Here is a 12684-nt window from a genome sequence, read left to right on the forward strand (position 1 = left end):
TGAGATAGCCTTTCTCTTAAGTCATTAATCTAACTACAAAAACCCTAAAAGGTGAGCAACGTTTCTACTGGATGGTCCTTGAGACAAAACAACAAATTTAGTGGGAATGTCTGGGAAAGTGGAGAGGACTAGTAGATGAGGTAGTTGTAGTATGAGAGTATTAAGTTAAAGAGATATTAGAGGTTGATCAGCAACTTTTAATGATAAGGTATAGGATATAGGTCATGAAGGATTATGACTTTAATACATATGGAGGTCCACAGAGTCAAGGAGATATGAAATTATGAATTTAAATCTATAATACCCTTTAAATTTTAAAGATGATGACTATGTATTAAAGAGAAATAGTAAGTCACTATTAAACTTTCATAATTAAAAAACTGGGATGTGTAGAAGCTGAAATATGAGTAGAGTCGGTGGGTTATAAGTCATCCCAAGTTACATCTGGTTCAATGAGTATGAAAGAAGGAAGGGAAGGAGGACAGAAGATGTATGGTATTTTCAGGTGAGAAACTAGTTTCAATTCAAAAGGCAGAATTCAGGATAAAACTTAAATTCCCCTCATTAGAGCAGTTATACTACAAAGCCCTATACTAAGATAGCTAGAGGTAGCTAAGTGGTATGGGGATATAGTATTGTATTACTCATGTATATACTCATATTTCTGAATTCAAATCTGGCCTCAAAATACTTAACAAACTTTGTGACACTGGGGCAAGCCCCTTAACTCTGTTTGCCTCAGTTAATTCATGTGAAAAATGAGTTGATGAAGGAAATGGCAAACCATGCTAATGTCTATCAAGAACACTTTAAAAATGAAATCTCAAAGAATTGGACAAGATTGAAATGACTGAACAACAATAACAAAAAGATAGCTAAGGCAGAAAGGGAAGATATTTTAAAAGGCGAAATTAATTAAGAATGGAAAGAGTACATGGCTTTGAAAGAAGGAAGCAATACATAGGTGGAGTTGTGAAATGATTGAATCATTCTGGAGAACTATTTGGAACTATGCCCAAAGAGCTATCAAACCATGCATACCCTTTGATCCAGCAGTTTCTAATGGGCTTTTATCCCAAAGGGATCATGAAAAAGGGAAAAAGACCCACATGTGCAAAAGTATTTATAGCAGCAAGGAACTAGAAACTGAGTGGATGCCCCTCAGTTGAAGAATGGAAGAATAAGTTATAGTACATGAATATAATGGAATATTATTGTTCTATAAGAAATGATCAGCAAGATGATTTCAGAGAGGCCTGAAGATACTTCCATGAACTGATACTAAGTGAAGGGAGAACAAAAAGAATACTGTATACAGTAACAAGATTAAAAGTACCATCCGCATTCAGAAAGAGAACTTTGGAGACTGAATGTGGATCAAAAAATAGTATTTTCGCCTTTTTCATTGTTTGTTTGTTGTTTTTTTTTCTTTTTTATATATACAGCATAAAGAATATGGAATTATGTTTAGAAAGAACTGCACATGTTTAATGTATAGTAGACTGTTGTCTTGAGGGGAGAGGGAGAAGAGAGGAAGAAAAATTTGGAACACAAGGTTTTACAAAAGTGAATATTGAAAACTATCTTTGCATGTATTTAGAAAAATAAAATGCTACTACAACGAAAAAATAAAAAGAAGAAAGCAATGCTTCGATTATCATGCAAAGAAGGGGACAAGATGAGGAGACAAAGGCTTAGAATGAAAAGTGAAGGGATCTAAGTAAACATTACAGTGACTATACATTTTACTCATGGAACAAGATAAGGGAAAAGACTGAAAAGAAAAGAAAAAGGAGACACATACCTTAAAAAAAGACACCAAAATAAACACTTTGATGGGGACACATGGTGACATACAATCTAGGAAAATAGATACAGTGTTTAGAAAAAAAGTTATGGGATGCTAAGATCACAAATTAGAGCTGAAAAGATCTTTGGAAATCATTGGAGCCCAATCTGATTATTTTAAAGTCAGGAAAACTTAGGATCTACTAAGAGATTGATTTACCCAAAATCACATGGATAGAATATAGCACAAATGGCATCTGAACTCAAGAATCTCTGACTCCACATTCAGAACTCTTTTCCACTATTACCACAGTTTCCTACATACTTTTGTTCTTATACATACCTTTTCCCAGGCTAAGTATAATAAGGAATTGACAATTCTATGCTCAGAAAACAGAGAACTCATCTAGAAATGGAAAATACTAAGGTGCCTGGTGAATATAGAAGGGGATTCTACAAATACCTCTCCTGGTTAGGTGCCGAATGAGTACAAGAATCATGAAAATCATACTTTTCCCCCCCATAGTAATCCCAGCACTACAATCTAAAATAAGATGGCAAAAACACTTGGAATGAAACTAGTAAATTTTTTCAATAATTTTGTTCCTAATTCATTAGTAAATAGAAAAAGAGAAATAATAGCATAACTTCTCTTTTATCATTATTTGAATCATTCAAAAGTATGATTTCTGACCTCAAATATGTTACTTTGTAAAATAGACTATATACCTATGAAAACTGCTTTAAATAAAACAATGTTAAAATACTCTGAAGATCTGATCCCTGAATAACAATGATAAGATTTGTCTATATCTTGGTAACTTTTGAATATTTTTCTCTCTAACAAAGAGAAGATAAATGAAGACAGCATTAACTAGGCCTGTTAAACCCTAGGCTACTTTGAATATAAACAAAGAAGAGCAATGGTGGCGAGCTTAAAGAAAATACTATCTCACAAAACCCTTGTAAAAAGTAAAACATGAACACGGTATTCATTACTAAATATTTATTGAATTCCCTTAGGGCAACAGAACCTTCATGACAAAGCAAAATATTTTTTAAAAAATAATAAATGTGCACTTAGCTATGCTTCTCCTGAAAATCTACTTGAATGCTTTAGTGCGGTAAGGATATGACTGTGGTTCTACTGCAAATTTTGATCCTACTGAGCTAGAAAGCTCAGCAATGAACTATGAATGTTATCTGAGGACTGGGCTAGATAAATTAGGAAAAGACCATCAACAGAAGATCAGCCACAAAAACTTATAAATTATCTACCAAAACAGGAAGATGAACTCTTGATATCCTATAAACTACTAAAGTAATATAAGCATAATACAGCTGATGATACTTTAAATATTACATTTCTAAAAAGTGTAATGTAAAAATAAATTAAAAGTCATATTTTTCAACTATTACTATTATTATCTCACTTATTAGTACTTTATTTTTTCCAATTATATGTTAAAATAGTGTTTTTAACATTCACTTTTGTAAAATTTTTGAATTTTAAGGTTTTTTTATCTCCTCTTCTTTTCCTCCTTCCTTCCCAAGATAGCAAGCAAACTGATTGATATAGGTTATATAGGCACAATTATTTTAAACATACATTAGTCATGTGAGAAAAAAAACAAAACAAAAAGGAAAAACCAGAAAAGGGAAAAAAAAGAGGGTGAAAATAACATACTTCAATCCACATTCAGTCTCCATAATTCCTTCTGTAGATGTAGATGGCATTTTCCAACGCAAGTTTATTGAAATTATCTTTATTACCATTATAATCTCAAAGAAATAAATTTGGACATTGCATATCCCCCAATTAGCCTAAGTCACATGTTCTCTTCTTAAGGACCTATGATCCCATGGTGCATATTATGTTATTTAATATTTAACAGCATTATAGTTTATATTATTCCCTGGTTTTTTATTTTATTTTATGTAGACCTTAAAGCTCCAAACCTGTACAATCCTCTTACAGTCACCTTACTAGGTGACTTACTACCTGCTAGGTAGGCAGCAGATTAAGAATAATTCCTTATTGACTTAATGTGATGATCAGACAACTTGAAACCAAGAATATCGTTATCTAGTGAATAACTTAATTTGCCAAAAGTTTTTTGATAGATTCTCAGTTTAAAAAGTTAATTGTGAATTAAAAAGATATTGCTCAGTAATTAAGCATGTATTTTAAGGGTAATTAAAGGAACCATCATTCATTATTATTCTGACTTAATACTTAAGTTTCCAGAGTCTCAGGATAAAAGCTTGGGAGGTTAGCTGTCTTAGACTTATGACCTACCTGTCATTTTCCTTTAAACCCTAAAAAAGGCCATTAATCAATTATCTTCAAATTCTCTTGCTAGTTTTTATTTTTTAAAATTCCTTCAAGTGAGATTGAGATAGGAGTGAAGGAGAATCAGCGGAAGAGGAGGATGGTAAAGAATTTGGAGCCCAAAACTTTAAAAAAAGTAAATGTTTAAAAAATGTTTACATGTTATTGGAAAACATTTAGCAAAACGAATAAAAAAAAGTATAAGGGGAGAAAAAAACCTATCAGAAACACTTTTCATGAGTACCGTTTCATTACAATAAGAATAACTAACCAGGAACCCATGATTTTCACACCCAGGATTACTAAGGAACTTGCTGCTACAAATTAAAAAAAAAAAAAAAGAATCAGGCAGACAGTTTATAATAGCTGATTATATCCAATCTATTAATCCACAAGTAATTATAAAGCACTTACTATATGCTGGGTTCTAAGGATATAAATAAAATAAATTAAACAATCTCTACTCATATGGAATTTACATTTGAAAGTGAAAAAACCAAGGGGATGTATGTGTATATATGTATATTTCAAGAGCATTAAGGATATAAACAAAATATTTAAACCCAAAGTAGTTTGAAAGGTAATGCATTAGCAGTAGCAAGAATCACAAAAAGGTTCAGGTAGAAGGTAGTGCTTGAGTTTAGTCCTGAAAGAAGAGAGGATTCTATGAGGCACAGAAGAGGAAGGGCTGCATACCAGGTAAAGAGAACAGCCACCACAAAAACAAAGATAAGGAAAAATAAGTCTAGTTTGTAAGAAACAGAGAAAAAGCACAATATTTGACTAAAGAATCCTAGAGAGGGAATAATATACACTACAGAGGAGTGTATATTTGATTCTAAAGGGACTAAGAAGTCACTGAAGATGACTGAGTAATGGGGGGGATGTAATCAGATATATGCTTAAGCTTAAGGAAAAATCACTTTAATAGCAAAAAGATGATTGTCCATGCCCTGTGTAAAAATCAGAGAACAGTAGCAGCAGCAAATAGGAACTAATACAGATTCAATGCCCTCTGCAGCACTGAAAATCCAACCTAGAATGAACAAGTAAAGCAATAAGATCCTCTGGAACCTGGTTGGTTGGTTGTTTTTTTATCTACTATTCCTGTAACTAATAATTTTTCTCTCTAAACCATTTCTCTCCCTCTATATTAATCAATTACCAAATATAGAGGAGAAAACTATCTCCCATCCCCTTTTATTTTTTATATTGATATTTATGTCATACCTATGTCACTAATACAGCATATATTACAAATATAGAATGTACTATGTGAACATATTATACATTTTATATTTTTTCATTCCCTCTCTCTTCTTCAAGCCTCCTTCCATCCATGTCCCACATTCTAATCCCATCTATTATGCCTTCTGGAATTTCAATTTCATAGTGAACAAACAAATGCTGGGTTTTGTTCTCTCACATTCCTTCTATCTATTAGCCTTCTTTTAGAACTGGCTCCCTAATGAGAGTTTATCCCTCACCTTCCTCTATACCACTGCCTATTCCCCATACACTCCCTATACATTAGTCCTAGAGGAGAAGAGGAAGAGAAAGTGGGTCATAACATTTCTTGCTGAATTCTACCTTTGCCACCATCATTCCTCAACCTTTCCTCCTTTAAAGTTCACTTTATCAAAATTTTTCACCCAATCCAGATTATTGTTAGATATTTTATATTGTTCCCCCATCTCCCCAAAATCATTCTTCCTCTTTGCTACAAAATTTAGTACATGGCTCACCATTTTTCTCTTCTCCCAACTTCTAACTTGTACTTGAGGACTTTAAAATATACAATGATGTTCCTTCAAACTTCCTAACATCCCAATTTAGCCTCCTTAATTCTATGACCTACTCCATTCCAACTCAGCCACAGATAAAGATGATTATACAAAAGTTCTCAACATTACCCATAAGTGTATCACTTCCCTAAACCTCCAATGTTACACTACCTGACCATAATCTTTCATCACTTCATCTCTCTCTATCCACCTCTTTCATGCTAAACTCATCCTTGCCTCCATGGAAACCGTCAATCCCTCTACTTCTCAGTATTTTATCAAATCACTGCTCCCGATCTTACTTTTCTGGTTCTCTAATCTTGATGCTATATTTAGCCAAAAAAAATGGTATATTATCTTTTATTGCAGAATTCATCATTCCCTTTTTTTATCACTTATTTTTTTGCATTGCTTCATTCTTGTATTACTCCACAATTTACTTCTTTCATTTGCACTCATCTGTTGCTGAAAGGTGCCAAAAGGAGGTCACAACCATGCTGACTAAGTCCATTATAAACTTATACAACACAACTTCAACCTTCAAACAACCTAACAGTAGGAAGGCAAAACTTTTACTCTTCCCTAATTGATTATCTATCTAATTCCTTAAAAAGGTTTTTCCAAACTTTTTCGCCTCAAACTTCCAAACACTTCCTCTTCCTTTTCAACTGAGGACTTTGAAAATTATTTGCTTAAGTGAATTATCTCTACTTTCTCCCTAAGAACAACTAATATCACCCCTAACCTGTCTTCCTGTTCCCAGTCTCTGACAATGAGGTAGCCTTCATCATTGTCATAGTCAGCCTCTGTTTGTATGTCCTTGATTCCATCTCTTTCTAATCTTCAATCTCTCCTTAACTGAAGATCCAATAAGTCGAAGTCTCCACCATTCTTTAAAAAAAAGATTCTACCATTCACACTCAAATTATTTTCTTATATAGCTTTCTCTCTTTTTTCAAATGCCTTGAAAACTGTCTACACTTCTTCATGCTTTTACTTCCTCTCTTCTCTTTTCTGAAAACATTTTAAACTGGCTTTTGACCTCATCCAAAACTGAAATTGTTCTCTCCAAATTTTTCGGTAATAATTTAATTGCCAAAACTATCCCCACCCCCACCCCAATCTTCATCCTTTCTCATCCTGCTATATCACATTATCTTCCTGGATATTCTCTACCCTCTGGACTTTCATGGCACTATTTTCTCCTAGTTCTCCTACCTACTTAGTGGTTCCTTCTCTGTCTCCTCTACTGATTCATCATTCAGATTATAAGTTCTAAGTGTTGATTATTCCCCAAAGAGCTGTTATAAGATCCATATAATTTACTCTTTATCTGCTCCCTCTTGAGTGACCTCATCAGTTTCCACAGTCTATTACTACCATACTGTTGTCTCTCAAAACTCTTGTCAAATCTCAATTTCTCAGTTTCATGTCTCATGTCAACATGCCTCTTGAACTTTTCAAATTGGATGTGCCAAAGAAATCTCAAATTCAACAAATCCACAAGAGAGAATTCTTATTATTTTCCCCCCACAAAAAAAAATCCAATACTCTCAAGAACATCTCTATTTCTCTCCAAGCCACCACCATTCTAATAGTCTCCCAGGTTACATAACTGTAAGTTATTTATTTGTTTTATTTACACACACACCCCTTTGGCATTACTCTAAACTCCTTACTCTCACTCCCTCTCCCTAAATAATTAGCTAACAAATCTTGCCATTTCTATCTCAATATCTTTTACATTCGATTCTTTCTTTCTACTCACACAACTACTACCTTAATTCAAGTCCTCACTACTTTTCACCTAAGTTATTGCAATAACTTTTTAATCAGTATTCTTGCCTTAAGTCTCTGCCCACTTTAATCCGTACACTGCTGTCAATATGATCTCCTTAAGTACTCATCTGTCTATGTCTCAATCACTGTCTCCATAATCAAATAATCTGCTATGTTCAGCTTTCAAAATCGTTCAAAACTGGCCATAACCCATTTTTTGAACTTTACTACTATGTTACTTTCTCTCCAATGTTCTGTAATAGAGCCAGTCTTTCTTTCCATTGCAGACTCCATTCCCATGGCCATACCTTTACACTAGCTGTCCCCATTACCTAAGGATACTCTCTTATTCTCTACCTCATTGATTCTTCAGTCTAAGCACCACCTTACCTGAAGGCAAATCTGATTTCCTCAACTGCTAATGCTTGCCCTGTTAAACTATTGTACTTCTTTGTTTTTATTCTTTCTATTTGATATATAATCTATATGTAGACCCATGAAAATCTAAGTTCCTCTTGAGGAGAAATTGTTTCATTCATTATATTTATATCCTCAAGATTAGTAAAAGGCAGATAGTAGATGCTTAATAAATACCTGTTGATTGATTGATTATAGCTGCTTGAATCAATGTTGCTTCTGGATTCTTGGAGTGGTAGGGACAAGGAACTTAAGGAACATGAAAGCAGAACAATACAAGATCCAAAGAGGGACCAAGAAATCTGAGATACCTTAATGTTTTCAGATGTTTGAGTTATGTTCACACTCAGTCATAATTAGGACTACGATCCAGGTCTCCTGTCTCTTAATCTAGCATTTCTCCCATACTACCTGAATATATGAAATTACTAGGGACAAAGACAACTATATCTCTGTTTTTAATGCATTCCTTATCCTCCACCAGTAAGAAAAAACTACTATCTGCTATTGTATTTTATTTATATTTATGTATCTTTCATGATCTTTTCTCTCTATTGTTCTTCCATCTCTTGACCTTCTCTTCCTTTTACCCATTTCCCAAGAATGTCACTTCTCCTAAAGCAACAAGACTCAAAGACATTTTCTGGTGGGAAATACAACTTCTCTAAACAACAGGAAGTAGGACCCAGGTCCTTTCCATTCTGTTAAAGCACAACAAAATACAAAGATCTGCTGTTGCTTTGTGTTTTCTTGAAGAAACATTCTACACTTCCAAAGCAGAATTAAGATCTCTATGGAACCAGCGATTGAACAGCATGAACAAATGATTCTGTAAGCAGGCTGGATTTTGATACTAAAATGAAAACTGCAGCTCTGTATCTAAATGTTTAACTGAATATTAAGTAGGAAACCTAGACTGATTATATACTTTTTAAATTATACAACTCCCTTCCGTTAAAGATCTTTCTTTTGTTCTCTCTCTCAACCTCCCACTACAATTCTTTCACTCAAACATCTAAACACTGTCCACTTCTAGGCATTACTGACAGAGATTATGAAGGGATTGAGGATTTAGCTATAAAGCATCAACAGACTCAGAGTTCTCTCCAGTTTTCCTAAATGAGTGTTTCATTCACTTCTAAAGCACTTTCTTATAAAGCTTTTCTTATATAGCTCTTGGTCCAAAAACAGAAGAATTGGTCATCCAACAAAACTGGGAAAGTATCTCAATGATTAAACCATGGTTATATCTGGCATATAAAATAAACCCTTTATCTAATTCCAGAAGTCAAATGATGGTACGGGAAAAGGAAGGAGAGAAAGAAGGCATGAAACAGTCCCTTTCACCTTCTCAACCCACCTCCCAACATCCCCTGCTGGTCAATAATCAAAAATAACCCATCTAAGAGACAAAAAATGCAGCAGGGAGTATATTACCAGGCTGGGGATGGACTTAGGCATAGTCTTCCGAGCTCTGTGGACTTTGACATCAGGATTTGTAGTGGCGGGTTTTTTATGATCTAGATCTTTACTCCCTTCACCTAGCTTGGTAGGCGTTGCAGCCTGTACGTGAGGAAATGAGCTTAGAGTTCTTCCCTTGTTGGCTCCTCCAGGAAGTGTTTTTGCAGCATGGCCAGGAAGAGAAGAAGCCAAGGTGCTGGTAGTCCTTATGGGCTGTTCTGGTAATGTCTGTTTGGTTAAGATATAGCCATTACTTCCTGTGAGAGAAGTCTGGGTGAAATCACTAGCTTTCACATGATTTTGTTTCCCAAAGTCACTATCTCTCTCAGAAATTCCATTTTCAGCTATTCTGGTTAACTTATTAGCAGGCTCCTGTGGGCTGGCTTTTGTATTGTCCTGAGTGTGTTTAGTTGGATTGGGATGACTATTGGCTTCATTTCTTTCACAAGAACCGTTTGTTTCACCATCCGCTGCCATTTGAGGCTCCCCTCCTTGCTTTTCTGTTGAACTTTCATCAGCAGCCATGGCATTACCCCCTGCGGAAAGAGGCCACAAGAAGTCAAATATGATTGTCAGTACAATAATTGTATTAACAGCAGCTCATATTTATATGTAGTGCTTTTTAAAGTTTATACAGGGATTTCCTTATAACAATCATGAGAAGTGGGAAATGCATATTCCTATTTATTATCTCCATTTAACAGCTGAAGAAATCAGAATTCAAAAAGGTTGACTATTAAGTTTCACAAGGCAGGACTAAAATCCAGCTCTTCTGATTCCAACTCCAATACTCTCTTTTTACTATGCTACAGTACCTATTTTTTGATTTATGTAATACTTTTCACTTTCTAAAATACTTTCTTTTGTGATCCTATTTGATACAGAAGACCAATCTGGCAATCAATACAATTTCCATTTTCCAGAAAAGTTAACTGAAGCACAGAAATTTTATCAGATTGCCCCCAAAATTTGGAGAGTAAGTGAGGGAGACAGGCATAGATTTCAGATCCTCCCTTCTCTAATTTTTTGTCCTACATAAGATCATCTTCCTATACTAGAGAATTGGCACCAAGCATTACTACCTTCTTCTGTCCTGCAGAAAATCCTCTCATTAATTTAACAAGATTTAAAGTCTACCATGCACATAAGCAATGTGCTTATGCTTTATACAAAATTTTTTAAAATCTCAAATGTATTGGTTAGGAATTTTAGTCAATTGCTAAGGCTAAAGTTTAAATAAAAATTGGAGGGGAAATAGACTTTGTTAGAAACATCAAAATTCCAAAAATAATCTTACATAGATTTTATTAATAGGAATATTTGATAAAAAGTTAAATAATTAAAAATACCTTCCAGAAAAACAAAGTTCCTATTGTTGCAAGAGTTGAAGACAAGAATTTTCAAATGTTCTAAGTTTAAAAATATGTATGTAATAAGTAATAAGGAAGGGATGTGCTAATGATATGTATATATATAAAAATATACACACCAATATGGTAAATGATAACAAAATAACAGTTTGTAACCAACAATTCATGTTAAGGGCAATCAGAATTATAATAGTTATTATTTTTAAAATAAGTAAACATTAGGGTACCAAATTTGAGAACAGAGATTGTAGGATTGTAACAAAATTTCTTTTTTTTTTTAATGTTCAAGATACGGGGGGGGAGGGGGGGAATTCTACAAATATAATAATTCTATGTAGCAATAATTATTCTTTTTGCGCTCTCTGCCAAAGTACTTTCATTCTACTTGGACACAGATACCAAACTACAGAATGAAGATGACATTTAATCTTGAACTATGAGAGAAAGGAAGTAGAAATATTTAGAAGTAATACTCTTGAATCAAAAAATTCAAGACTTCAAATTCAGCTTCTGAAACAAACTAGCACTATAACTATAAGCTGACTTTTTACTGCTCCCAGTCAAATAAAAGTAGATTGGAAGCTGCCATCAGAAAAGGGAGCTCCATATTCCACACAAAGAGTTCCCCACAGCAAAGATGGCAAACAAGTAGTCTACTATATATTCCTGAATGTAGTCCCAATCAGATTAAAATATAACTAGGAAATATTTAGCAAAATAAAAATACAAAATAAGAAATATTATTAAATAGAAAATAACAAAAATTGTTAAATAAGTCCATATGAAGCTCATGAGGATCCTTATATATAGTTTAGCTTCATTTCCTCACCCCTTTCTATATGATACCAGAAATAAATCATGAGTCTAAGGGGGAAATTACAACACAAAATATGGACGATTCAGTCATTTAACAAGAATATCAAAAAGCTAACACTACTTTTGAAATATCCCACCAAATGCTAACAGATTCTTCTACCAAACTCCAAGGACTTAGTCATCAAACACAGATTTCAAAATTTATCTAAGTGGCCTTTTATTGGTAGATATAAATCTGTCCCAAATCTGATTCATGATTTTTACTTCCTTTCTACAAAATACAGCAGTTAAAGTAAACTGGCCAATACTGGTTAATAGAAACATTCCTATTGTGGAATCAATTCTCTAATGCAATCGCTTTTGAAGACTGAGAGCCTCAAGGTAAAAGTCAGTGTCAGCCAAGGTCCTCTTAGACCTAATGAAATAATCTCCCTCCTAAAATCCCTAAGGCTCTCCCTCCTCCCCCTCATGTGCCATCACGCAGGGAAATTTGGGGGTGGGAAGGGGAGAGAAGAGATGTCCTATCCATTGTTCAAGGAGATAGCAGCATTGTTCTCAGCCCTTGTAAAATCTGTATATTAGGAGTTTTCCTAGTCAATCCATTAAGAATAAGTAAGCTATTGAATGCTTTCTGTATTTTTCCTATTCTAGAATTAGAGCTACAGAAAGATTTTCCCAGACTTTTCTGAGCTTTAATAAAAACAGCACAGAATAAAGAGTCAAAGGACTTGTCTTATTATTCACCTAGATCTATTGCTTCCACCTCTGATCCAATGAGCTTTGTAGGACAAGGAGGAGGCCCAGCTTAACTCATGAAAAGATAAATTATTTGAAGTTTTAGTTTATTCAGCAATATTGTAAATGAAAGAAATTCTATTTTGAATTTTTTCTTAAGAAAAAAGAAATTCAACTTTTTACTTAAGGGGTTATCCTACTT

The 12684-nt window shown here is 34.0% G+C and overlaps 1 protein-coding gene across 18 annotated transcripts in view; it reads right to left on the bottom strand.

Moving 5' to 3' along the window:
- The window catches only part of EHMT1 (euchromatic histone lysine methyltransferase 1), a 259276-nt gene that overhangs the window by 134619 nt on the left and 111973 nt on the right, over positions 1-12684 (bottom strand). For all 18 annotated transcript variants that reach the window (XM_031951875.1, XM_012539611.3, XM_012539612.3 and 15 more), the window contains one exon: positions 9538-10097. In XM_031951875.1, coding sequence (XP_031807735.1) covers positions 9538-10097 — 560 coding nt within the window. The remainder of the gene's footprint in view (positions 1-9537; positions 10098-12684) is intronic.

The sequence above is a fragment of the Sarcophilus harrisii genome, chromosome 2, assembly GCF_902635505.1.
Source record: "Sarcophilus harrisii chromosome 2, mSarHar1.11, whole genome shotgun sequence".
Taxonomy (NCBI): Eukaryota; Metazoa; Chordata; class Mammalia; order Dasyuromorphia; family Dasyuridae; genus Sarcophilus; species Sarcophilus harrisii.